This window comes from Colossoma macropomum, unplaced genomic scaffold, assembly GCF_904425465.1.
Source record: "Colossoma macropomum unplaced genomic scaffold, Colossoma_macropomum, whole genome shotgun sequence".
Lineage (NCBI taxonomy): Eukaryota > Metazoa > Chordata > Actinopteri > Characiformes > Serrasalmidae > Colossoma > Colossoma macropomum.
The window spans coordinates 27,528,701-27,554,696 of record NW_023494800.1 but is presented as its reverse complement, the minus strand read 5'-3'; the positions used below and the strand labels follow the sequence as shown (position 1 = coordinate 27,554,696).

The window sequence follows — 25,996 nt, the reverse complement described above, 5'->3', positions numbered from 1 at the left end:
GCTTTTATGCTTTATGTAATACTGTTTGTTATATTTTAGTAGTCAAGGTGAATAAGTAAGTCTATTGAATAAGTAAGTCGTGGAGACTGAGCTTGTGATTATAATTTAGAAAAAAGGTTTTGCCATTCATCAAATAAGCTTCGTTAGTTCTTGCTGTCCCCAGGAATTATAGCAAAGTAAGTGAAGTGGTTTTAAGGAAATAAAATCAGTGGCACCATGCAATATTTAAACCTCTATATTAAGCATCATAAATTTGGTTAAGTGGCGGCCGAGCTGCTGTTACAGGGAGCACAATGAAGTAACCCAGTGGTTCCCACCCCTGGCTCTGGAGCAGACCAACCCACCCAAGACCAGTGCCACTGTAATGTAAAGCTAGATGCTAGTCAGTCCAGCTAGCAGTACAAAATTTGGCCTGCTTGCAGTAAATCACAAGTCCCCAATCCTGGTTCTGCAAATTTTAGTGTTTTCTCTGCTCTAACACCCATGAAGAGCTTGGTAATTAGCTGATAAGATGGATCAGGTGTGTTAGAGCAGAGGTGCAAGGGTGGGAACCACTGGTGTAAATGATTAGGCGTGATTTTGTGACAGAACTCTGCCATCAGGTTACCAATTGTGAATTCTGGGTGTAAGAGTGAGACGACAGGCTGTACGTTTTAAGATCAAGCAACCAGGCAGTCAAAAACAACCAACAGGTGAGTAACACTGGTTACTGGCATTCTAACTCTAGTCCTGGAGACCCACAGCTCTGTTTAAAAATTCCCCTGCCCCTACACACGTGACTCAACTTGATAATTACATGATGAGTTAGATCAGGAGTGCTGGGGGCAGTGGTATTGGCTTAAAGTGGAATTGCACCATTTTTGTTTTTTTTTCTTCAAAATTTCAGTCCTTGAAATGTAAACAGAGTCTCTCAGAGTGTTCTGAAATGAAATGGTTCATTGTAGAAAAGATACAGACTTTCATTTTCATTACAGTGATGGTCATAGGAACCAGGGTCACGATGTCTACAACACAAGTATAGCCATTTTTATCCAAAGCACCAGTAAAGCTATACATCTTATGTTTTTATATGTAAGGATGGTGGATAGTCATAAAATCTGAAAAAAAAAAAAAACTAAGTCGTCTTTGGGGACTATTTTGCCTTACGACACCCTGCGTGTGCCCCTTCGACACGAATAGATTAAAATAAACTGATTAAAATAAATTTTAGACCAAACACTATCACAAAACTACTGTAAAACAATGTCTCAGTCGTCAGGCAGCATATTTATAAATATTTCATGTCATAATTTTCTGTGATGGAGCTTTTAGAGGCGTTAAACGGTTTAGATGTCTGGTTCCCATCACTACCACTGTGAACATTTCTGACTCGGTAAGTTTCTCTAGAACGAAGCATTTCACACAAAACTACATTGAATGACTGTTTACATATGAACCATTTAATTGTGGAGAAAATGTGAAACATTGGTGGCGTTCCCCTTTAACTCTCAGATAACCAAATAACCAAATATCAGTGTGTTGTAATGCAGCTTAAGAAAATTACTGACCTCTTTAAATTGTAATATGTAGATGAATGACCATGCAGATGTTTCCATAGTGAGACTATAAAAGGAAAGCATTCAGCACATAGATACAGGCCTACACACATAGACGGCACATTATGTTCAGTAGGAACGTTAACAGTGCTGCCATCTTGGGGTGATCAGTACAATTACAGAGCAGCAGTTTAAGAAAGGTAACATCCAGATTTACACTGTTTAAAGAAGAGAGAGCACAGGTTGGACATCATTATATAAAGAGGTTTGTAGGTTTGTGTGATGTTTATGCATAGATGTAGCCATGGTTAGTGAAGCACAGGTAACTCCTCGGTATAACTAACGTGTGAACTGTAGTTGGACAATTTTATTTACTATGACTGTAGTAACTGTACACTGTAACTCCAGCCATCTCTTAATCCATACTAAATATTTACCTCAGATTAGCTCCTTCTGACTGTGTTTTGGGAGTTTTATATGGTGTATGATGTTTGTATGTGCATGAAGCTTGGAAGTACTTCACACACTGGTATGCTGATGTGTGACTGTTTCTAAAGGAGCTCGTGCTAAACACAGACTTAATACGTTAAGCTAGCTGCCTGCACAACTTTATTTATAAAATAGGGAAAAAAGCAACTGACAAAAATGTCAGACATCCATGCAACCTAACTACCTATGTGTTCTTTAAATTTATTTATTTTCAGTATTCCAGAACATACATGTAAGCAAACTGTCAAAGAAATCTGCTTAGTACTTTGTAGTCATTTCTACAGCTGTACTGCTGGACTTAATGTTGCACTTTACATCTGGTATGTATTTGAATTGGAATTTTATGTTAGTTAGTTTCACATGAATGTTTAGGAACATGATAATGTGAAGTACATGTTGATTGTACTTGAGCTACTCTGTGATCAGTGGGATCCCATCACTGCTTTTAAGCATGAGATAAATCATGAGATAAATACATAAATGTAAATCTAAATATTACTGCACTCAGGCACTCCTCAGCTTCTTAGTTTCAATTTTCACAGTTCATTTATAGCCAACTGTTGGTAAGCGATGTGTTTTACAAATAGAGCACTATGTAAATTTTGGCTGCACTGCTACCCCTACTAGAAGGAGCCAGCCACAGAAACCACAGAAAAGAATAAAGTGTCTTAATTTTATTGTAGATGATAGAATGATGTGATCATTGTGATCATTATCCTAAAACACTGGCTATTTGATCTATAATATTGTGGTGTTTCACTGCACTGATGGGTTAAATGTGGAGGTGAAATTACTTATTGCTTTATACACTCACCAAGCACTTCATTAGGAACATATATACTAATACTGGGTAGAGTGTCCTTTTGCTCTCAAAACAGCCTCATTTCTTTCTGGCATGGATTCCACAAGATGTTGAAAACATTCCTTTGAGATTCTTGTCCATGTTGACATGATTGCATTTTACTGTTCCTGCAGATTTTTCAGGAGCATCATGCTGCTAATCTCACGTTCTACCACATCCCAAATGTGTTCTATTGGATTCAGATCCAGTGACTGGAAAGGCCACTGAAGAGCACTATAGTCATGTTCATGAAACCAATTTGAAATGACTTTTGCTTTGGGACAGTGCATTATCATGCTGGACGTAGCCATTAGAAGATGAGTACATTGTAGCCATGAAGGGATACACATGATCAACAACAGTACTCTGATAGGCTGTGGCATTTAGCTGATGACTGAATGGTATTAACAAGCCCAAAATGTGCCAAAAAAAAACACTCCTTGCACCGCCATTACACCACCTCCACCAGCCTGGACTGTTGACACAAGGCAGGTTGGATCCACTGATTCATGCTGCTGGTGCCAAATTATGACTCAACCATCTGTGTGCCTCAGCAGAAACTGAGATTTATCAGACATGACTCCATATTTCCAGTCTTCCAACTATCCAGTTTTGGTGAGCCTGTGCCAGGGTTATTATAGTCAACCAAAACTAATACTAAAACAAAAAAGAACAGTAGAAGAAAAGCTGGAGATGAGCTGAGCTCAGTCTGCTGTTGTGCTAATTGTGCGCTTATCATATACCTTCTATCACAGCATCCATAATACTACTAAAAACTAAACCTTTTCAGAAAATAAAAAAAAAACAAATGATGAATGCACTTTTAAGACTAACTGAAACTAAATAAAAACTAATTAAAGTTTAAATGCTATAATAACTCTGGCATGTGCCCACTGCAGGGTAGCGCTGTCGCCTCACAGCAAGAGGGGCCTGGGTTTGATTCCCCGGCTGGGTGACCAGGGAACTTTCTGTGTGGAGTGTGATTGTTCTCCCTGTGTCTGCATGGGTTTCCTCCTGTCACAGGGGTTGCTGGAACCAATCCCAGCGTAAAGTAACAGAGTACTTACATTCCAGCCAAAATTCTGACCAATGACTGAACACCTGTGTGAGTAATTTAATCATCGCACTGTGAAACCAACAGAACCATATTAAAAGATACAGTCACTAAAACCTGAACTCTGGTTCGGAATTCAGAAAACAAACTAATTGTGAAAACAGCCTAAGAAACCTTTTAGTGTGTATAGGTGCTTTATAAATTATACATTTATAAAAGACTGCCACCAAGTGAAAATAGACTTTTTAAGCATTGAGGCCTTTAAAAATGGCTGTGACTGAAAAACTTCATTAACACCACATGATAAAGTCGAACTAATGTGATCCTTTGGACTGGTGTCATCTATAAGTATATGACAGAGAAAAAAAGGAAAAAATCTGGTCATACAATTTATTCATTTTAAAAATACAGAATTTGCAATGTAAACAACAGCCACAAATGCATAGCCTGTAATTCTAGATTCTGTGTAATTGCCCTTAGAATATCATAGAATATATTCTATACTCTGGGTCAGCAACTAGTTAACAGGCTAAGGCTTACCCAGTAATGTTCAGAGACATGACTTAAGCTTGGGTCTTTACCGAAAGGCACACTGTAAAATGGCAACATCCACAGTAAAGAATATATCAATTAAATACATGTTACAAACTTCAAATGTTCATGCTTAATGTACAGGTGCCATAAAATTGGGATAATCCTGTAGAGGCACTAGTGGAAACTAGTCTTATCTCTAGTTTCTCTAGAGTGGTACATTTCATATCAAATCCCCCTGAATGATGTTTTATATAAATACATAGAAAATTCTCTTCAGGGTTTTTGTACAGCCAGCACTAAAAGGCAAGGCTCAACTAGGCAATTTAGCAGTCATGTGGCGCTCCCTGGTGGACACTCACATTAGACCGTCACAAGTCATCAAAATTCTTTTTCTAATTCATTTTTTACATTAATTACACTAAGCAACTCATTAACATTTGCCCTCATGCTTTACTATATGTGATAGTAAGTTTTCTATTTCACATTCTGTTGCACACAAGGGGTGAAAATACGTTTGACTAGGTTTTACTGGGAGACCCCCCACTTGTTTTTTTCTTTTTTGTGAAATTCCTGTTTCTGGTGCATTTCCACACAGAAAAACACCTCCAGTCACTGATGTTTTTACATTCATGGATTTTTAATGAACCAAAGACATGCTTGAATCTAATGACAGACTTGATGACACCACACTAAACTTTACAAAGACACACTGTCTTGCTTATTCTATGCCCTTTGCTCTTCTGTCTTTAGGCCCATGCTCTCTCCTTGTCCTCCTCATGCCTCATTTCCTTCTCCTCAAACACCCAAACTGCATGTTGCCAACAATAGTACTTTTGATTGCTGCAAATAAATCTAGGTCTATATCGAGTCTAGGCATGTTTACTACAGACATTATCAACAATGCATTGATTTAATAAACACTAGGAATTTACATACATATACACCAATCAGGCATAACATTATGTTTAAATTACACAGTCTGGTCATAACACCTAGTACTGCGGTCTCAGTACTAGGATGAAGAATGAAATATGAAGAATCTAATGTTTGCTGAGATGACATACCTGTCTGCTTCAGCTTCCCTTTGGAATGACGCTGGATTAACGCTTCCTCTAGTTAGGTAATGTACCTCAATGTGTGTTTAAGCAATTTAACATTTTATTAAAACATACCTTAAAGTCCGCAAAACCTTATGACGATGGTATATGGGCCTCTATGTATGGGATATTAAAATATGTGAGCTTTAAATACAAAAATCTTGCCTCAAACCTCAGCAAAAGCACCTCTGTATTAGGTTTAGACAAATATCCGTTAAACCTGAGACACAGCGACATCTAGTGGCAGATGTATGATTTTTAAATGACATTTCAATTGGGTCTAAACCGCAGGTGCGCTTTAAACTGCAGTTTCCTAGGACACGGTTTAAAAACCTACGTGACTCGGGTTTAACCTCAGGTTAAACTCTAATCTACAGCTCAACTAATCACAGTGCAATTGCCCCCATGTTTTCTTTAATAAAAGAAGTAGACCTCTAACCATACTTTTCTTTCTTATGAATAACAATTAAGCTAAATAGCAGCCAGGCTGCTGTTCCAAAATAACCACTAAAAAGCCTTTTAACTGTTTTAGCAATATTTATAACTCTAATTTTACACAGCATTTAGAGGAGGCCTAAGCTATTCGTAGCTGTACTTAATAAAGTGGCACATTACCAAAGTCACAATCACATACTGCTTAATGATTTGGGGAAAATATTGCATTTTTTCTGACTAATATTGCAACTGCGGTTTAAATTCTAATTATTTTTTATGAGTTAAGGTTCATTTCCTCTCCTAAAACGTAAGACAACGGATAATGTAGGCTGTAATTTAAAAATGCAGCTCTTGCGATCTGAAAAATTGCAATCTCTTTAAATTGCAATGTCGATATAAAAACGATAAATAAATCTTTCAGAATTACATTTACATTATTTTTAAGGGCAGTTCTGTTTTCAGCATTTCCCGTTTATAACTGGGTTTCTCGCGACAGTTGGAAAGCTCAAAAGCCGCTCGCGCAACTTGAAAATTCCACGACTGTTTATCGTCAAAAAATAACAGCCTGGTTTGAGATCGCAAACGGTTTTCTGTCGCAACAATGGACAGGCACCCTAAACGGAGGGCTCAGCTGACTTTCGGAAGAAGTGAACGAAGTAAAGCCGGGGAATTTGTGACGAAAATCACCACGAAAGATAACGATATTTTGAAATCCGATCGGCTTGGGAGGTCGCGCGTTGCTAAAGTCGACGGTGAACAACAACAGCCGTTGCTAAGCAAAGTTAACGGCACCACAGGGATGTCCAACACAGTAGCGTTAACGTCAGCAAAAAGTGCCGAAAATAGTGAAAACGACAAATTGGCGATCAAGTCATCACCTGAAAACGACGGTATTCAGACGGTAGACCATAAGCTGACGCCTGCTGCTTCGTACCCAGTGCTGTTATTTAAAGAAGCGGACGACTCCTCGCTAAAAATCACCAGTCTTTTCTCATTGAAAGCGCAGGAGGATCTGCAGCATCGTCAGGGTCATGACATTGCTGACCTCTCTAAGGCAGTCCAAACTGATGTTATACTGCCGTTTAAGCGCCCTCCAACACAACCAGTTAGCAAGGTCAAAGTCAAAACTAAAGGACTGAACCTCACTCAGCCTCCGTTAGGAGCTGGTAAGGAAGCTAAGGTCATAGGTTATAGGCTGTTTTCTTGTCAAAATGAACATTTATTTAAAATGCAGTTAGTTTGTAGTCCAACTAAATAACATCTTCGGGCCTCCTCTGGTCTGAAAATCTTGCTTTATAAAAAAGCTGTTGTTCAAGTTCTTGTTTCTATTCTATTTGTCTCCCAAGGTGATAGAAGCATAAAGCAGTTCAAAGACAAGAAAGGCTGCGTTAAGAGACCCATGAATGCATTCATGTTGTGGGCAAGGATCCACCGACCTGCCTTGTCCATCGCCAACCCCAAAGCCAGCAATGCAGACATCAGTGTCCAGCTCGGGCTGGAGTGGAGCAAGCTGACTGATACACAGAAGATGCCCTACTATGAGGAAGCCCATCGACTTAAAATCAGACACATGCAGGAGTTTCCTGGTAAGGAGGATTAGTGTTTTCAAATTATATTGATTAATTTAAATTGCTCAGATACCTTAAACAATAGGTTTTTGAAGGTTTTTGTTCAGTCTTGCAGTTAGGGTAGGATGGTATGGTATAGTATGGTATGAACATGTCCTGTCACAATATCAGTAACTAGAATAATCAGTGTTTGGTATTATTGCAAAATTGCTAAAATATGTTATTGGAACTCATTTAAAAAGGAATATAAATTTTAGTTTAAATACATAAAACTATTACCAGCACTATTGTTAAAGAGTCTTTATCATGGGAAAACAAAAATGGACAGAAATATTGACATAAGGCTGCAAAAATGTTTTTGAATAAGGCATGACAGATGATGATTAAAAAATTGGTAATTTACATATATTAATCTTAAAGCACCAGAAAAAAAAAACACCTGTTTAATTCTAAGCGATAAAGAGAGGTTGGAAAATGGTCATGTAAATGAATTATTACTGTTTCTGGTACATAAACCCACACAAATGTCATAAGTGGACCACAAGGAAACATTAAAATAGAAGAAAAATGACCCTTTTATAGTTATGTTAGGTAAACAGCCATTGTCCTGGCATGTATTATTCTGTAATAGTAAGCTATTTAATGTGCACTATGACTTTTTAAGAAGATGGTAATATCGAAGTTATCTGACTGAGAACTGAAATGGTATAATTACCAATGGTGTTTGTACTGCAATATGATGTCTAAAATCAGTAACTGTCATTCCTGGATGATGTATTTTTCAAAACCTTTTTTTGTTATCAATGTAGATTGGATCTATCAGCCACGGATAGGGAAGAAGAAGTGTTTTACCCCAGGAGTGGCAACCACCCAGTCCTGGTCACTCTCAGTTCCAGCACAGACTCAGAGTCCTGCCCCTAATCCCACCACTGTCATGTCCACCAGCAGCATGAGCTCAGCTTTGAAGACCAACCTAATGCTACCTGGTACAGACCACGTTAAAAAAATAAAGTATGTGAAGATCCTGCAGTGGCCTGCAGTCTAAAACGAAGAGCTTTTAGACCACAGGCCACTGTCTAATGTTAGACACAAGGAACCTAGGATTTGACGTCCACACGTTTACAGGAGATTATTTGTGTTCATGGTGAGGTTCATGTTAAGCTAAAGTAATATTATTATTAGTAGGGTCGCATTTGTTGAGCATGTTGTTTTCCAAATGTAGTATTTCATTCATCTGCCAAAATGAATGAGGTACTTTTGGTACTGCTGTTTGTGCACCAGCTACATTTGTAAAACATTCTGTTCTCTACATTTAACTATTTAAATAGCATCATTTAGTTTTTGATTTTTTTTCCCACTTATGCACAATATTTTGCAGGACAAAATCCATCAGTCTCCAGGGTGACTAGAATTACAGTCCCTAATATGTCCCAGGCAACCAGCGCAGCTCCAGTATTCCTGCAGGCCTCTCCCTCTGAGTCATTCTCTCGTGGTAAGCACATGAGCTATAACCACAACTGACAGTGATATTGCCCAAAGATTTGAATTGAATTGAAGTAAGGAGAATGATACCACTAGTACTAAATTCAAGGCACCAATCACTTGAAAAAGAATCATACATTTCTTCTCTGATTTAGCCATAGCCACAAACTATATTGAGTTAACATGATTGAAAAATGATTGAAATGGTATTGATGTCACTCAGATTAGTGGCTCCTAATTAGTGGCTCCTGCCAGCATAGCCAGAATATGTCAGTGATTCAGTGACCAGCTGCTACTTTATCTTCACACTTGAAACCTTGTGAGTAAGCTTGTTATTGTGTCCAAGTTACTTTTACCCTTAAACTCTTTCTGTACAGCCCTATGTCTTACTCCACATCCTTTTCACACTGAAATGTAGCCCAGATTCTGATTGTAAACTTCATTAAGCTGCTTGTTATTCGCTGCAAATATATTTGGAAATGCTCTCGTCTATAGACCAGGATTGTTAATTACTTGGCATGATTCAGTTGCATAAGTTTTTAAATTGAACTGCATGCGTCTGTCCTGTTGATCAATAAACAAATCCCACACTTAGATTTATTAAGATCTGTCTTCTAATATCTTTATATGACTTATGCCACGTTTTAGGTAAGCTGTTGGCTGTAACCTCACATAGGAGGACTGACCTACAGCCAAACCACAGTTCAGCCTTGGACACGCCAAGACCAGGAGTACTGATATCGAACTCTGGGGACCACCAGATGCCTGGTATAGCCCACCTGTACTCACCAGCCCTGCTGTATTCCGGTAACACTGTTTTTGCCTCACCTTGTGCTTTCCCGCCAACTTTGTTCATGCCTGGGCCACAGTTCTTCCCAGCAGGGTAAATTAACATTTTGTTCATAAAGTAATTCAGTCTGTCCAAGGAATAGCCCTCTTTAGTTTCCAGGCTTGTTATGCTGGTAATGGATTCTGTTTCAATTCCCTTATAGGAACTTCCTTTATGCAGAATGCAGTAATCGCATATCAGACCTCATGGGCCCCTATGATAACCTTTTGCGGAAGCATGAGGCCTTATTTTCTACCTTAAACCACGAGTATGCCTTCCATGCTGAGTCTGGGAGGCAAAGTCACAGCCAAGGTCCCTCCACCAGTGCAGAATTCCCAGATTCTGTCCCAGCTCTGGACAAACGTGCCTTGGAGAGCATATTCAACAATCCTTCTCCAGAGATTTCTGTTGGTAGGCAAAAGAACAACATTTCTGAAGTTGACGATGGTGGTGAAATTCGAACCCTGAGAGTGCTTTAGTGTACCTGCTGCCATGCCTGTGTTCAGTTCACATGTTCTCAGTCACACTAGTTCCTGTTGAAGCTTTCCTGTTGGAATAAATATTTTTCATGTTAACACTGGCCTAATTTGTGATATAATGTATTGAATTTGCAGTCACTGACAAAATGTACTAGTCTCTTTCCGAATCTCTTGAATCGTATTTATGAAGCACCGTTGGCTTCTCAATTCGGTCCAGGATTCAGATTCCAGTGATTTTTGAAAGAACCGGTCTCTGAGAAAACTCTACGTGATCGACGTGCAGTTTAGCCAATCACGCGAGAGGAAACTGTCAAAGAGGTTCTGCAGAGAGGGATTCAGCTAGATTTACTTTCGGAGTAATGGCGGAGCACGTAGATGGAGAAAGCACTGCATCTAGCGACAACAGGTGAGTCCATATAATACTTAAACATTCACGTAAAAGTGTACAATAGTCAAGCGGTTAGTGGCTTTTTAATGCGTATCCCGTCGTGGCTATTTCCCCTTTCACCAGCTTCCTATCTATGTGACGCCACGAACGCTAATGCTAGCTAGGGGGTTACTGTTGTTGGCTAGCGACCAAGCTAACGGTAGCCAAACAAGCCCCACTATCTCACTCTAAAACGTATTTTAGATCGTTTTCTTTAGAAAATATTGTGATGCCCTAACGTTGAAGATGGCAAGGTTACTGTGAGCTTTTGAACCCAAGTGATAAGTTAAATTGTTGCAGATCTATAGGTTAAGGTAGTGGCGGGCTAACTACCCGTACTGTGAATTTACGTCTGCGTTGGATAAGTTTAGCTACATCCTAGCAAGAATACTGGTCATATTAATGTCACCTAGAAAAGTGTTCAGGGTTTCCTGGCGCTATGCAATGATTTCTTGAACGTGGGTTCATGTGGTTGGGTGAAGTTAGCTAGTTAGCTAGCTAGCTAGCTAACTTAACTGTCCGTATCGCAGCTACTAGTTCTCTCAGCAGTGTTAAGTTAGCTAGCTAGCTTAGTGGTTAGCAAAATGGAGTAACAGACTAGCTAACTTTTGTTCTAGGCCTAGTTGTTCAGTGACCTCATCAAGAATAATGTAAAACTTGGTATACATAGTTTGCACCAAAATGTTCCACCCAGGCACATTGTAAAAAAGCTTATAGCTGACTTGTAATGAGTGATAATTTACATTAGCCGAGTGATGAAGTGACCAAGCCCATGTCAACACATTCATTTGCTGTACTACAGTGAACTGGTGACATCATTATATGAAATGATAAGAATAAAAGAACCACTTTCAACTGTTTTACAAACTGGATTTTCCTTCAAAGATGTAAAAACCTGAAAGAAAAACTTAACTGTTAATCCTTGGTTAAAGCGTCCAAACATTATTTAGTCAACGAGAAGAACCACTTTTTAATATTCAGTAAAGGCTGTATACAATACTGTCTGTAAGTAAACGGACAGCGAAGAGTTAATGACTGCAAGGCTGAAGTGTGGAAAACATCAGCTTAATTTCAGTAGTGTTTACATCTGTATTGGGTGAACCAGGTTACAGTCGTAACCATTGAATTTGTCGTCCCTTCGAGTTTGGACGTACGTGGTTGAACATTTGCTTCTAGTTCGTCCGCTTCTGAATTCATCCTGCTACTGCTGTTGGTAATCATGTCATCCGTTAAGACAAATTATTCCACTGGCCATCACAAATACCTGTGCCACCATGTCTTACAGATGAGTTGGTATGCTTTGGATAAAGATAGATAGATAGAACTTTATTGATCCCGAAGGGAAAGAAAGAGCAGTTCCTTTTTCCACTACACTTTGTCACTGTGGTCCAGTTTAATCTTTGTCTTCTCTGTCAATATACAGGCCTGTGCTTGTTTCCGAAGCTTAATACTGGTGTGTGTTAACATGCTTAGTTGTGCTGGCTGTGATGGTCCTGAATCTTCTAACAAAGAAAAGTGAGTGCCAGGGTGAGAGGGTTCAGCTGAAGTCTTGCCAGGGTGCTTCATGATCCTGCTGCTGTTAAAGCAAAGAGTCTTCACTTAGTCTGCAAATACCACACAAACAATAAATTGTCACTACAAACGCTTTTCAATCATTCAAATGCCATTTTTTTACCCCTCACAAAGAAAAACTGTAGGCCACTTTCTTTTGAATCGACATTCTGTACAATGAAGTGTTGTAATCGTCTTTCCTATACAGTTTTGAACTTCCTGGGCATTAACAAATGAACATGAACGTAATTACCGATGAGGAAGTTGCCAGGCTAGGCCTATGCCTTTGAATTAAGCATGTCATTGACTGTGTCACTTTTGCTTCAGAATGGCGCTGCAGCAAGTCTTACGTTTTCGTAGCCCTGCTCCTCCACCCACCACAGTGATGCGAGGTCCTCCACCACTCCTACGGCCCCCACCACCTCCATTTGCTATGATGAGGGGACCGCCACCACCCCCAAGACCTCCTTTTGGACGTCCACCTTTTGATCCTAGTATTCCACCTATCCCACCACCTGGTGCCATGCCCCCACCAATTGGATCTCCACATTTGCAGGTATGTTTGCTGGGCACAACTCCTGAAATAGACTTAATTTTGCGCAAAAATCAGATTATATTTTTTAAAATATTGGTAAGATGCTTGTGTTAATGTGCACATGTTCTTTGTCAGTGCTCAAAGAATTGTAAAGCGCTCAAGTTTAGGTTAAGTGACCTGTGACTGTCAAAAGCTAGGAGAGTTTCCTTTTGGCTCATTATATTGAGTTTCATTCATGGCTCATGTTTCATGTTTTCTTTTGCATCTTCAGAGGCCACCCTTCATGCCACCTCCCATAGCCAACATGCCTCCCCCTCCTGGCATGATCTTCCCACCTGGAATGCCCCCGGTGCCAGCAGCAGGGGCTCCTGGAAGCCTGACCACTGAGGAGATATGGGTGGAGAACACCACCCCTGAGGGAAAGGTACTGAACAGCACTGGATTTTGCCTGCGTGTTGGCCTGGGGGTTGTTGTAACATGTAATAAAATTCATTATAACGTACTAAATTATGAGGTCCTGTTTTTTTCCTTTAAGGAGGGGGTTTCCCTTCCCTTTCTTGTTGTGTGTGTGTGTGTGTGTGTGTGTTGTTTTGTGTACAAAAAATATGTTATGATTTATGAAATGTTACAATAGTATCTGCGGTCCAGATTGTAAAACCAGTTACCCACACCTTAGTCTGTACTTTTTCTTAGGTCTACTACTATAACGCCAGAACTCGTGAATCAGCCTGGACCAAACCAGAAGGAGTAAAGATTATCCAGCAGTCTGAACTCAATCCTATGATGAGTGCTCAGGCAGGCACTGCAGCAGCATCTGCAGCCACATCCACCAGCAGCACAGCCTCCACTGCAGCCAATACAACAGCCACAGTGGCATCTTCCCTGGGCTCCACCCAGCCTGACTCCCCCACTCACACCCTCAGTGCCAGCCCCAAACCCAGCACTAGTCCTGTCCCTACTGTGCCCCAGCCTGTGGCCTGTGAGTACTGAGGTTCTTTATAGAATTGCTTAAACAATGGTATGACAACTGGAGCCTGGCTAACGAGGCATGTTCAGTTAAGTCAACTTTAAGCTTCTCAAAACCTAACAAATGCAACTATGATTAACTTGTTTCACAGTGGATTTCCAAGAGAAGGACCTGTATTTTGGAAAACCAATTATTTAGTCAGTTTTAAATAAGTTTGATGTAATATGTATGATGTAAAATGCAACATGTTTAGCAACATTTTAAGCTTGGGTTGCTTTCTGAATGAGGCGCAGCCCATCAGAACAGAGGTAATTCACATAAAAATTAGTTATTGCTATTTTTTGGTACATATGTACGTTATAAGTTAAGTGACCCTTATTAACCTGAATGAAAAACATAAGCACAGCAGTATGTAGCATATGGACCTTTTATTTGAAATAGTAGTTATTTGACTTCCTCTTCATTTCCTCTCTCCAGCTCCAGCAGTATCAGAGATGCCCCCAGTGGCATCCACTCCTCCTGCAAACGTGGGCGTAGCTTCTGTTGCCGTGGTCAGTGTTCCGACAGTCACAGCTACAGTTACAGCTGTGCAGACAGTGCCATTACTTCACCAGAGCCTCCCGCCAGGACTGCCTCATGCTGTGGCCCAGCCACCTGCTGCAATCCCAGCCTTCCCCCCAGTCATGGTGCCTCCATTCAGAGCGCCTCTACCTGGCATGCACATCCCCTTGCCAGGTACATTAAACAGGACTTTTATACCACCATAATTGTTTCATGGCTTCCAGGTCACTCTGAAAATAGTGTTGTATGGAACCGTAATTGGAAAATGATTCAATTCTTAACACATTTCTGACACATTTCTCGCTGTATATTGGTGTTTTTTTTTTTTGTTTTTTTTTTAAACATGATTTGTTGTCTAATGATCAGTAGATGGCAGCATTGCCTAGATTATTTTTGGCTTTTTAGAACAGTGAAATACATATGGTCAAATACATGATAGATCCCAAGATCCCATGGACATAAACTGCTTATTATGTTAAATCTGTTGGCATCAGTAGCGTAGATGACTTGTGATTCATATGTGATATAACCCATGGAATGTGATTTTCAAGGTATGTTGCCAGGCATGGCCCCTCCTTTAGTACCCATGATGCACCCACAACTGGCCATCACAGCTGCCCCTGCCGCTTTGGCTGGCGCCCTCCCTCTCCCGGAATGGTCTGAGTATAAAACTGTGGATGGCAAGACCTACTATTATAATAGCCGCACTCAAGAATCCATCTGGGACAAACCTGCTGAGCTAAAGGAGAAAGGTACATTAGTATGCTTGTCATTTGTTGTTAAAAGAAAAACCATAAAACATTAAGGACAAAAACCACATTCAATTGATAAGGTAATTTAGAATTTATGTTTCTAATTTAATACCTTTTAATTTGGCCATGCAGATAAGGATGTGGACAAGGGAAAAGATGCCCAGTCTGCCAGTGACTGTGAGGCTATGGAAATTGGTGATGTGGATCTTAAAGTTGAAGCATCCATTTTGGCCAAAGAGGTAAATGTAGGCCATACATTTAAATATTTTGACACAGTTTTGGATTTGTAGTTCATGGTCTGTTCACGGCCTTCTTATTTTGTCTTTTCAGGCACCAAAGGAGGAAGAAATGACCGAAGAGGAAAAAGCAGCCCAGAAGGCCAAACCAGTGGCAACCAACCCCATTCCTGGGACACCCTGGTGAACCTTTTCAAAATAACTTGGAATGCTATTGGGAGAATGAATGAATGAATGAATAAATATATAATTTCATTTTATTCATCTCACAACATTGAGAAATGTTTTTTTTTTATATATATATATATATAAAGGTGTGTGGTATGGACTGGGGATGACCGTGTGTTCTTCTACAATCCCACAACACGACAGTCCATGTGGGATCGGCCAGATGAGTTGGTCGGACGGGCAGATGTGGATAAATACATCCAAGAACCTCCACACAAGAGGGGTCTAGATGACGCCAAGAAAACAGGTTTTAATCATCTTAATTTACCTTTTTTCAGGTTTTTAAACAAGATATTTCAAACAAGTATTTTTAATGTTTTGGGTTTTTGTTCAGTTATAAAAGAAAGTCTGACATTGTGAGTAATTGAATGAAAAATGCAATTTCTTTGTGTTTATTTATTGCAGAGATAAATAAAACAGGAAGATCTTAGAGAGAGGTTATGAGTTTAAAAAGTTTGTATTATTTAGTGATACAACTACTGTGTTTTAGTCATAGGCATTGGCAAAGAGGAGCTTGAAGCAGCCACAGAAGAAGTACCAGAAGATGAGCCTTCTAAGGCTAAGAAGAGGAAGTAAGTACCATTGCCTTTGTCAACAGTCACAGCAGGGGGCCAATTACCTACCCCTGCAGAACACCTAGCTTCTGCTGTATGTTGAAAAGACTAAGAGCATGAACAAGAAAATTATACATTATGTTCATAAGAAGAGGATAAATTCTTAAACATACAAAGAATATCCATAATAAACTATAGACTTTAATTGATAGTGTCCTGAAATCGGAGGCATACGTTTCTTTTTTCGGAATGCACCCAATGCTGATCTGTCTTAGCTTTGGTGATCTTTAGTTGGGTCTGTTATGAGTGGTGACTCCATATTGTCCAGGTCTACCAAGTCAAATCAGTCACTGTTTCCCATCAGTGCCCTTCAAGCCTGCTTCTCCCTGACCCCAAACAGTGGTCGTGTTGCACTGGGGACTATTTTTCAGGGAACGCTTCTAAGCTCTGGCGATGCCAACATGGGCCTCCAAGGTAACACACCTTGTTTGACTCTCTCTAGCCTGCATTAGGAAAACCCCAGTGAAACAATCGAAACGCTCTCACTTGAGAAGTCATTTTCTACTTGTTTGCTCTGAATATTTGCAATTCCGTAGTGAGGATAGTGGGTGGGGGAGGGGGTTGATGGGTGGTGCTGGTCTTTGCAAGCTCTGAAATGCTGCACATTTATCATCAGCTACTAATAGTCATTCTGTTTGGTAGTCTCTTTTTTTAAAAACAGAAATAGAGTAACTCAAAAGAATCAAGTCCTTCCCAACATTTACTCTAAACAATACCAAAAAATGGCATTTCCCATTTTGTTATTTGGTTATGAACCTCACACTGCTGTTTCTCCCCTCACAGAAAGGAGGAGGTGAAGGAAGCTGATGCTGAAAAAGAGGCCGCCGTGGAGGCCGAGCTGAAGGCGGCTCGGGATCGGGCTGTGGTACCCCTGGAGGCCCGCCTCAATCAGTTCAAGGACATGCTGCTGGAGAGAGGGGTAAAACACTTCAATCCAACGCAATACTCTAACCAGCTCTGTAATGTTAGACACATAAATCTGAATGGAAGCCCTCCAAGGTACAATCTTCAGTTTGTTCTCCTTACTGTCCTCTCTCCTGTATATCTCTTGTTGGTGCTTTCTATGTTATTTCTGTTGCTCTGTTTGTCTTAATTGAGTGAATTTCTTGATGCACTCCTCAAGACAGCCTCAAGACTGAATTTGCTGCAGCTCTTCTGTCCCCCATTAATAACTTAAACAATAATAATGTTTTGAAATTAACTAGGGATGCTGTGATCTGAAAATTCTGGAGCAGAAGGTTTATATGTGGGGGTGTGCAGTATGACGATATGTGATGTTATTGTGATAAATTGCCACATTTAGTCACAGTATGCTTTCTTGGTCATATTGTGGACAACGACAATGACCAATTGCTGGGTTTATTATAAAAAGAGCATAATTAGGCATATTTATTTGGACTTCAGCACAGTATGTGAAACATTGAATAAATATCAGTGTACTCTTATCTTTTTGGAGGCAGTTTTTAAACGTTTTTAAACTGTTCCAACTTGTTAGACATCAGAAAAACTAAATATACTAAATATCATGCACCTTGTTTATCATGAAAATGTCTTCCAAGTATTGTGATTGTGTTTGTCATATTGCCTACCCTTGTGTGTATCAGTCGATTCCTGTGTAGATATAAGTATTTTACTTTTGTTACATTTTATAAAATCATTGATAAAACTGTCCAGATTTTAAAGATTTAAAAATGAATGTGTCCACCACAAATTGTCTGAACTGATAATAATGTTATTTGTTCATATGAATATGGTACCAGTATTTTTGTGCATCCCTAACTATTAGGAATTGTTTGTGTTTAATACCTTCAAAATACTTTCTTAATGCTTTGCACAAAATTGTTATTTTTATTAAGTAGTGTTCTAAAATTACTGAGATTCTCTGAATTTAAAATTCTGTTAAAATATTTTTTGATTATTTTGCTCAAGCTTAATGTTTTCATGGTTTACTACTGGCCACTGGAATTTACCTTGTGGTTGTTTTCTTGAAGTTGGTCTGAAATTTTAAAATCTTTAGCCACAGTAGAACTAAAGAAGTATTGAATACTCTATTGATATCATTAAACATTATAATACAATAACATGTTGAAGTGGCCTAACAGTTTTTGTCCCACAAGTGTTGCTTTTTTTTGGCCATTGAACATTTAAATGTTAACTGTCCAGTGGTGCCATTTTCCCCTTAACGTGTTAAATTTTTTTTTTTTTTTGGTTAAACATGCTTTGGCAAAAACGGCTAGGCCACTTTGTCAGAAAAGAGGCAAAATATACACAAATGAATAACTGAAGACTAAGTGTTACATTTGTGAAGCCTTCTTCTACAGTCAGTTGTTTTCCATGTAAGTAGCAGTCCATTGTTAATCTGTGATCACACCCTCTACTGTCAGGTTTCAGCCTTTTCCACATGGGACAAAGAGTTGCACAAGATCGTATTTGATCCAAGATATCTACTGCTCAACCCCAAAGAGAGGAAGCAGGTAGCAAATACTTTTCACAATTAACGGCAAACTTGTTGAAAGAGTGTTAATCATTGAGCTAAACTAGAATCTCTAGTTCTGGGTTGTCTGAAATGTGAATTTACATCTGCCCATGTAGGTGTTTGATCAGTATGTGAAGACTCGTGCTGAAGAAGAGAGGAAAGAGAAGAAGAACAAACTCATGCAGGCTAAAGACGACTTTAGGAGGATGATGGAAGATGCCAAACTTAACCTTAGGTTTGTCACTGGTGTTTGCTTTATATGCCGTTGTTGGCTCATGCTTTTAGATTTCGGTTTGTATTAAACTACATGGTAATCATTTACATTCCCTCTGCAAATTAGCAATGTCATAAACCTGACTGTAAATTCATATGGATTCAAGTTCATGTCATCAGATTATTTGAAGGTGTTCTTATGTATTTTTCAATTGTTGGAATAACCCAGTTATACCAGACTTGCACATTCTTGCATGGACTTAAATGCATGCAAAACTTTTTAAAGGATATCTGCAAATGGTAGATACTGGATTAGCTTCATGTGTTTCTGCACATATGCCTCTGTTTGACTGATAAATGTGTTGTGTCTTCAGGTTTAGATGCTCTAAAGTCCATCTTGTTTTCTAGGACCACATTCAGTGAGTTTGCCTCGAAGCATGCAAGGGACCCTCGTTTCAAGGCCATTGACAAGATGAAGGACAGAGAGGCTATGTTCACGGAGTTCATGACTGCCCTCAGGAAGAAAGACAAAGAAGATTCCAAAACCAAAGGAGAAAAGGTGAAGAAGCTAGAGATTGCCATGCTCAGACTAGATATTTAGTTCCTATAGTTCAAGTCACAAGCCATGTTTACATACAGCCTAATAATTCGTTAATAATCCAACTAATAGCTCAATCGGAATAGAATACGTCCATGTATACACTCCAATCAGAATAGACTAGTCTGATTGAGGCCATTCGGAATACAATTTCTATCTGATTGAACGAGGTGGGTAATCCTATAAATAATCCATTTAATAGAAGAAGAATAGCCATGTTAACGTTTGTATCCGATTACATTCCCAATCGGAACGTGTAGGTACATTCTGCGCATGTGCTTAGAGTTTAAAACGTTCAACATGGCGGGAGCAGAAACTGACGTCGTGCTTATGTGTCTCAGAACATGACGTCTTCCTCTCACCGCTTCTTTAATACGTGTGGAGTACATTTTTCTGCCATAATTTTAAAGCAATTAAAAACAGAACTGCGCCAGCTGAAAACTCGTCTCCCTCTGACTGGACCTCACGTGATGCTTGCTGTCATGGTGACGTTTACACTAAGTCGTTCTCTACACATGCGCATCATTTTGGATCTGATTGCTTGTAGTGAGCATGTAAACAGAGATTTTCCATCAGATTGTTGAGTAGAGTGAGAATATAAACACCTCAGTCTAAGTCTGTAATTGGAATGTATTCAGTCGGATTGGCAAAAATCTTTGCATGTAAACACAGCCACTGTGTCCATTAGGTTAATGCTAAAACTGATGGCTGTTTCTAGAATCTGTAGTTTGTTTTAATTAATTATTCATTATTAATTAATTATTTCTTCCTGTAGAGTAGTAGTGTTTGAGTAATTTGCACATGATGGCTTACTTTAAGTGAACTGCTACAATTTAAAATAGTTCATTTTTAAAGTTTTGTAATAAATAATGTCAGATAAAATAGCAGATTGGTATCGGCTGATGTTCAAGGTTTTAGTGGAAAAAAATGTGTGGCCATCTTTAGGTACAGCAGAACAGTCAAAGCCTATGTTGCCCCCATGCTTTTGAGTCGAGGATAATGATGGATAGCTTTGACAGCTATTTAAAATTCATATAATACTACATTTATACAGAACAAGCATGCGAAAATTGCCGAGGATGAACACAAAGCCCACATACTTAATTCCATTGTGGTGAAAAATGTCCACATCAGCATTTATTCCTAACCGTAATTACTGTAGCAGTTATCAGCAGGACTGAGAACTTTACTGTTTCTATTGAGACTGGAATTTAGAACAACGCTTCTGACCACACTCTCTTTCTCTGGCCACGCATAGGTGAAGCAGGATTTCTTCGATTTGTTATCGGACCACCATGTGGACATACAGCAGCGCTGGAGCAAAGTTAAAGACAAGTTGGAGACAGATCAGCGCTACAAAGCTGTGGAGAGCTCTGCAGCTAGAGAGGAGCTCTACAGACAGTATGTGGAAAAGCAGGCTAAAGTAAGAGCAACACAATCCTACCAGATATGCTGTCCAGTTAATCAGCAGACCTCTTGTTAGATGGAGTCTTGTATAGTCATTACGTCATGCTAAGGGACGATGTTCTGTGGTTACAGAAACGCAAACATTTGAATGATGTCTGACTATCATCTTTTAGAATCCAGGTTGTGTTTAAGTCTTACGTGACTCAATTTTTTGCTATATCTGTCTCTCTCTCGACTTCTGCAGAATGTCGATGCAGAGAAAGAGAAGGAGCTGGAGCGGCAGGCACGTATTGAGGCCAGTCTGCGGGAGAGAGAGCGCGAGGTGCAGAGAGCGCGATCCGAGCAGACTAAGGAGATCGACCGAGAGAGAGAGCAACACAAGCGTGAAGAGGCCATCCAGAACTTCAAAGCTCTCATGTCTGATATGGTCAGTAGAATTAATTAATTCATGGCAGTGGTTAATAGTTTAAGCTAATCCCGTTGGGCGTTTCTTCAGTAAACAGTTTTGGGAAAGGGTTTGTGAAGCTTTTTGTAATTTGTCTAAATTTCTGCACGAATGGTTCCCAAAAGACGAACTGATCCTAAACTAAAGTTATAACGAATAAAGGCAGAGTTATGTAACAGTGCGCATCTTACATCGCAGTGTTTTTGCTAAGAGATTGTTTAAAGCAAACAAGGTCATTGATGGAAGGCAGGCATCTCTTTGCTTTTGACTGATGTGTACAAGTTGACAGAAATGCGCTGAACAAGTAGCGTTCGTGTGTGGAACAAAAGCTTTGCTGCCTATCAATACTAATCAGAATAAATGTGGTTGAATTTATTGTAATAAAGGTGGAACCAGTTACTGAATCAGAGTTATAACACTTTTTTAATCAATGTCTATGATTGGAATGTTAACTACAGATATAGCAATGCAAAATTTGTTACATAACTGAAATGGATACGTCATAATGCACATTGACAGCTGCATCATATTGTTATCAGCAGATGTTTAGCAAATATTGGCATCAGACAGGTATTTAAATTTGACCAACATTTCAGATATTTCATGCTGTTGTTACTGTACTACAGAACAGCAGTGTTTAGGTGATGCTGGGTTGCTATACTAAAATGCCTGCACTTCATTCATTTAACTGCATTTATACTGCATTCCTGCCCTCTAAAACTATTACATGTCTCTGTAATGCTAATCCAGGTAGATTTAATCTCAATCTCAACATTATCTATTAGAATTGGTATTGGCACAAGCAGATATACACATGAAAAGTATCGTATGTGAGCATCAGACCGCAATTCCTCTATTGGTGCATCCCTAATTATGACTTAGATGAGCAGTTTGTGCTTTTGAAGCCATTTATGCAGAAATCCAGGTAATTCACAAGGCTTCACCTTTTATCTCTACATGGTTTCAGTATGTTATCCTTGCGTTCTCTATCACCACACTACTTTCCTGCTCTTTCATCCAAGTACTATTCACATATGTATACTTGTGAGTAGGTGAGATCGACAGATGCCTCCTGGTCAGATACAAGGCGCAATCTACGGAAGGATCATCGCTGGGAGTCAGCTTCTCTGTTGGAACGACATGAGAAAGAGAAATTGTTCGAGGAGCATGTCGAAGCACTCACCAAAAGGAAAAAAGAGCAGTTCAGGCAGTTGCTGGATGAGACCACCATGGTGAGAGATGCTGCCACTGGCTAGAACTATATATGCATATATTTTTTTAAACATATAATTTATTTAAAATTCTATGGTGATTTTATTGAATTTGTTTATTAAAAGTATTTTACTTGTCTGCTTTGGGCACTTTTTCCTCTCTGTGTACTCTGCAACTAACTACCTTTTGACCTCAAGGTGGTGCTCAAGCACAAACTGGTAAATGGAAGTGTTGAGTCTCCTGATACTCATGAGCCCATAATCATCTCTTCCAGATCACACTGACCACCACGTGGAAGGAGGTGAAGAAGATCATTAAAGATGATCCTCGCTGCATAAAGTTCTCCAGCAGCGATCGGGTGAGTGAGAGTGTCTGGTTAATATCCATAGTGTGAATTGCCTCTTCCTATTATAGGGGCATGTTAATCTCCGGAGCCTTTCTTTTCATAGAAAAGACAGCGGGAGTTTGAGGACTACATAAAGGACAAATACATCACTGCCAAAGCTGACTTTAGAACTCTTTTAAAAGAGACAAAGTTCATCACATACAGGTAAGGGAATGTATAAGTTTAGAAATTCTTGATTTTTAAATATATACACGAAAGATATTTAAGTATTTTACTTGCCTTGTCTGTGGAATACATCCATGATGAAATAATTATCAGATCTTTAATAATGCTAAATGACATCATCCCGGGTTGACAAGAGGCATCATGTATAAGGACTCTCAATAGACAACCGTAGAGTGTAATATTCAAGGTTTTCACCATGTATGTTCTGACTTAGATCCCGAAAGCTGATCCAGGAGTCAGACCAGCACTTGAAGGACATTGAGAAGATCCTACAGAATGACAAACGATACCTGGTCCTTGAATGTGTCCCTGAAGAACGCAGAAAACTCACCATGTTCTACATTGAGGATCTTGACCGTCGAGGACCCCCACCTCCCCCAACAGCATCAGAACCTACCCGGCGCTCCACAAAGTGAGCTTCACCAGACCTCCTGTGGACTGAGCATGAGTCTGCCCTGCATTTAGCAGAGTATAGTGTTAATAATGACCCTTGGTTACCCGGAACATCTGTGTATTTATTCAAACCATGTAAACCTACTGCCTGCTAGTTGAGAGGTTATTGGCTAGAGCAAGGCCATATGTTAATGCTGGTCTATGATCTTTGGCTGTAAGGCAGGGTCAGTTGAATTCAAGTGAATGCATCTGTAGATATGTCATGACTGGTACTGCGGGCCTCCTCTGTTTTGACCCAGAATGTTTTGTAAAGTAGGCTGCTGCTACGACAGCAGGGACAGTGCTGTGCAGGCCAGTGTGGCAATTATTTGAGTACTCCTGTACCACTCAGCGGAACAGGGCATGGATGTTTAATGTTTCTTAAAGTGGTTTGCTTTTGAAGTGTTGCTGTTTCTGTATACAATGACTGGAAATAAATGCAACCTCAGGCTTTGCTCTTTTTTGAAGTTCCCTTGTATGGGCTCTTTTTTAATGCATGAGCAGTAATCAAGCACAGGAGGAAGAATTCATGACACAAGAAAACTTGGTTCCTTTTGGATTTTTTTTTTTAATTACACTTTTTAGAATTTCCTTAGAAAATTAGAACAAAAGCAATACGTTGCTACATTGTTTTTCCTCCAACTTAAACTAATTCCACAGTGCACCTTCCAACCCAGCGAGGTGTTGAAATGATGCATGCACTTTCATGAAGTAAAAGGGTAATAAATAAATAAAAGTTGGAATTGAACACAAGGGTACAGCTGATGGACATCTCAAGGCCACAGCAGTCTGGCAACAACAATGCATTCCATCATCAGCATCCTCAGTCCAACCAACATGAACTGGTCAAAGGACTTGGGCTGTGAATGATCAGTTCTGATTTAAAAAAAAAACAAGACCACCCCCCCCCCATCCCCACCTTGCAGCAAAATGTATCTTCAATCTTCATTCTATTGCTGTGCATACCGAACAAAAACTACAGCAAGAGAGACCATCAAAAAAAAACAAACAAAAAACCTAAAATCAAAAGTCGTAGGCAGCAGCCATCGTCGCATTCTTCACGGTTTCTGGCGACCTGAAATTCGCAGTACATAGGATTTCAGTGCAGTGGTTACAGTCTGCTTTGTGAGGCCAAAATGTTCAACCAGGTGTTTCTTGAAACCGCTGCCACTAAGTCCAACCTCTTCAGATCTGCCAATTCCCCTTGAGGATTAGCACCTGTGTCTCTCTCTGTGATGACAAAAGACTTTAGAGCTACATGCTAGTTGACTTTGTCCTGGAATATGTAGAGGTTGTTTGTGGCAGCCACTGCGATGATATTCTCAGAAGGGTGCCAGGCCGTGTGAAGAATCTTCTTACTGAAGTCTAAGCTGTCCACACTGATCTCATCTTTACGCCGCTTGCCTCCCACACACACCTTGCGTGGCTTGAGGATGGCCCGAGGTTTGCTGTTTTCCCGTGAGGCCTCCAACGTTACATCACGTTTGGTGTTACGATCGAACATGCGGAAGAAGTTGTTGTAGGAGCCCGTCATGAGGACACTATGGAAAAGAGAAGGAGGCGTTAAGTACAGAGACCTTTGTGCAAATGTGTTTTTCATGATATGAAGATGCTTAAATCAGTCAGGCTGCAATAAAAAAGGCACTTGATTGTATCAGAGTTCAAAATGCTTGCATGTAATCCACAATGAATGGTATTTTTTTTAATCATCTGACAGTACAGTCAGGTTGGATCACATGTAAGCGCTCAGCAAAATCCTGATATGAAACTGAATTGTGCACTTTGTAGCCAAGATAGATGTTCATCCTCTGTATATAGGTCTATCTGAATGTCACACAATATAAAATGTAGTTCATTCATCATTATCACAACATTGATTGCAATACCTGTCTGTTCCATTCCAGACACATTCAAACTTGTCAAAGATACAGTCATTCTCGTAGAGGGAGCACAGCTTACTTCTCAGGTAGTCATGGACCTGTAAGAGGTAGACATTAAGAATTCTTAGTGTATCTGTGTGAACCGGGGTGGATGATGAAGTGTAACATCACAATCCATTTTCTGTGATACATGATGTACATCACGATATTTCCGTTTTCCGAGGTTTGATGAATTGGAACAGACCAAAAAGAAACAGTTGTGCAGCACAGGCAGCAGGTTGATTATGCACACCCACTTTTTTCTCATATGTGAAAGTAAATGAGCATGTAAGAAGTAAATTTTTTATATGTGAGATGTTTAAAATACATTGTTTCGTTCCTAAATTATTCCACACCCTGAAGGACATTAAGCAAAAAACACAAAAAAAAACCAAAAAATTAAATATTTTTGGTCATTTTTACACATTTTCAAATATATTTGATAAATACATTTTACATGTATTTTTTTCCGTATGGATGGTCACTGACCCACCCAAAATGACCGATCA

At 39.6% G+C, this 25,996-nt stretch overlaps 2 protein-coding genes across 4 annotated transcripts in view; one reads left to right on the top strand and one right to left on the bottom strand.

Moving 5' to 3' along the window:
- The first annotated feature begins 10,642 nt into the window (after positions 1-10,642).
- tcerg1b (transcription elongation regulator 1b (CA150)) lies at positions 10,643-23,832 on the top strand. Its single transcript, XM_036587616.1, has 20 exons — positions 10,643-10,749; positions 12,649-12,877; positions 13,128-13,280; positions 13,550-13,835; positions 14,301-14,558; positions 14,936-15,136; positions 15,269-15,375; positions 15,467-15,555; positions 15,687-15,847; positions 16,091-16,172; positions 16,998-17,133; positions 18,599-18,688; positions 18,807-18,925; positions 19,312-19,462; positions 20,760-20,924; positions 21,153-21,335; positions 22,406-22,585; positions 22,840-22,923; positions 23,015-23,115; positions 23,351-23,832. Exons 1-20 carry the CDS (start codon positions 10,703-10,705, stop codon positions 23,550-23,552), a joined length of 3,024 nt encoding a protein of 1,007 aa, XP_036443509.1. The 5' UTR covers positions 10,643-10,702; the 3' UTR covers positions 23,553-23,832.
- A 5-nt stretch (positions 23,833-23,837) lies between these two features.
- ppp2r2bb (protein phosphatase 2, regulatory subunit B, beta b) overlaps positions 23,838-25,996 on the bottom strand; it is an 88,916-nt gene continuing 86,757 nt past the window's right edge. For all 3 annotated transcript variants that reach the window (XM_036587617.1, XM_036587618.1, XM_036587619.1), the window contains exons 8-9: positions 25,455-25,546; positions 23,838-25,109 (exon numbers count right to left, since the gene is read on the bottom strand). In XM_036587617.1, the coding sequence (XP_036443510.1) occupies positions 24,830-25,109; positions 25,455-25,546 (372 nt within the window). In that variant the 3' untranslated portion in view covers positions 23,838-24,829. The remainder of the gene's footprint in view (positions 25,110-25,454; positions 25,547-25,996) is intronic.

What these genes read in the sequence shown, in the direction of transcription:
- tcerg1b (XM_036587616.1), top strand. Translation starts at nt 10,703, where the DNA reads ATGGCGGAGCACGTAGATGGAGAAAGCACTGCATCTAGCGACAACAG. An exon ending in ACACCACCCCTGAGGGAAAG is followed by an intron (nt 13,281 to 13,549) that starts GTACTGAACAGC and finishes ACTTTTTCTTAG; the next exon opens with GTCTACTACTATAACGCCAG. An exon ending in AGTTCTCCAGCAGCGATCGG is followed by an intron (nt 22,924 to 23,014) that starts GTGAGTGAGAGT and finishes TTCTTTTCATAG; the next exon opens with AAAAGACAGCGGGAGTTTGA.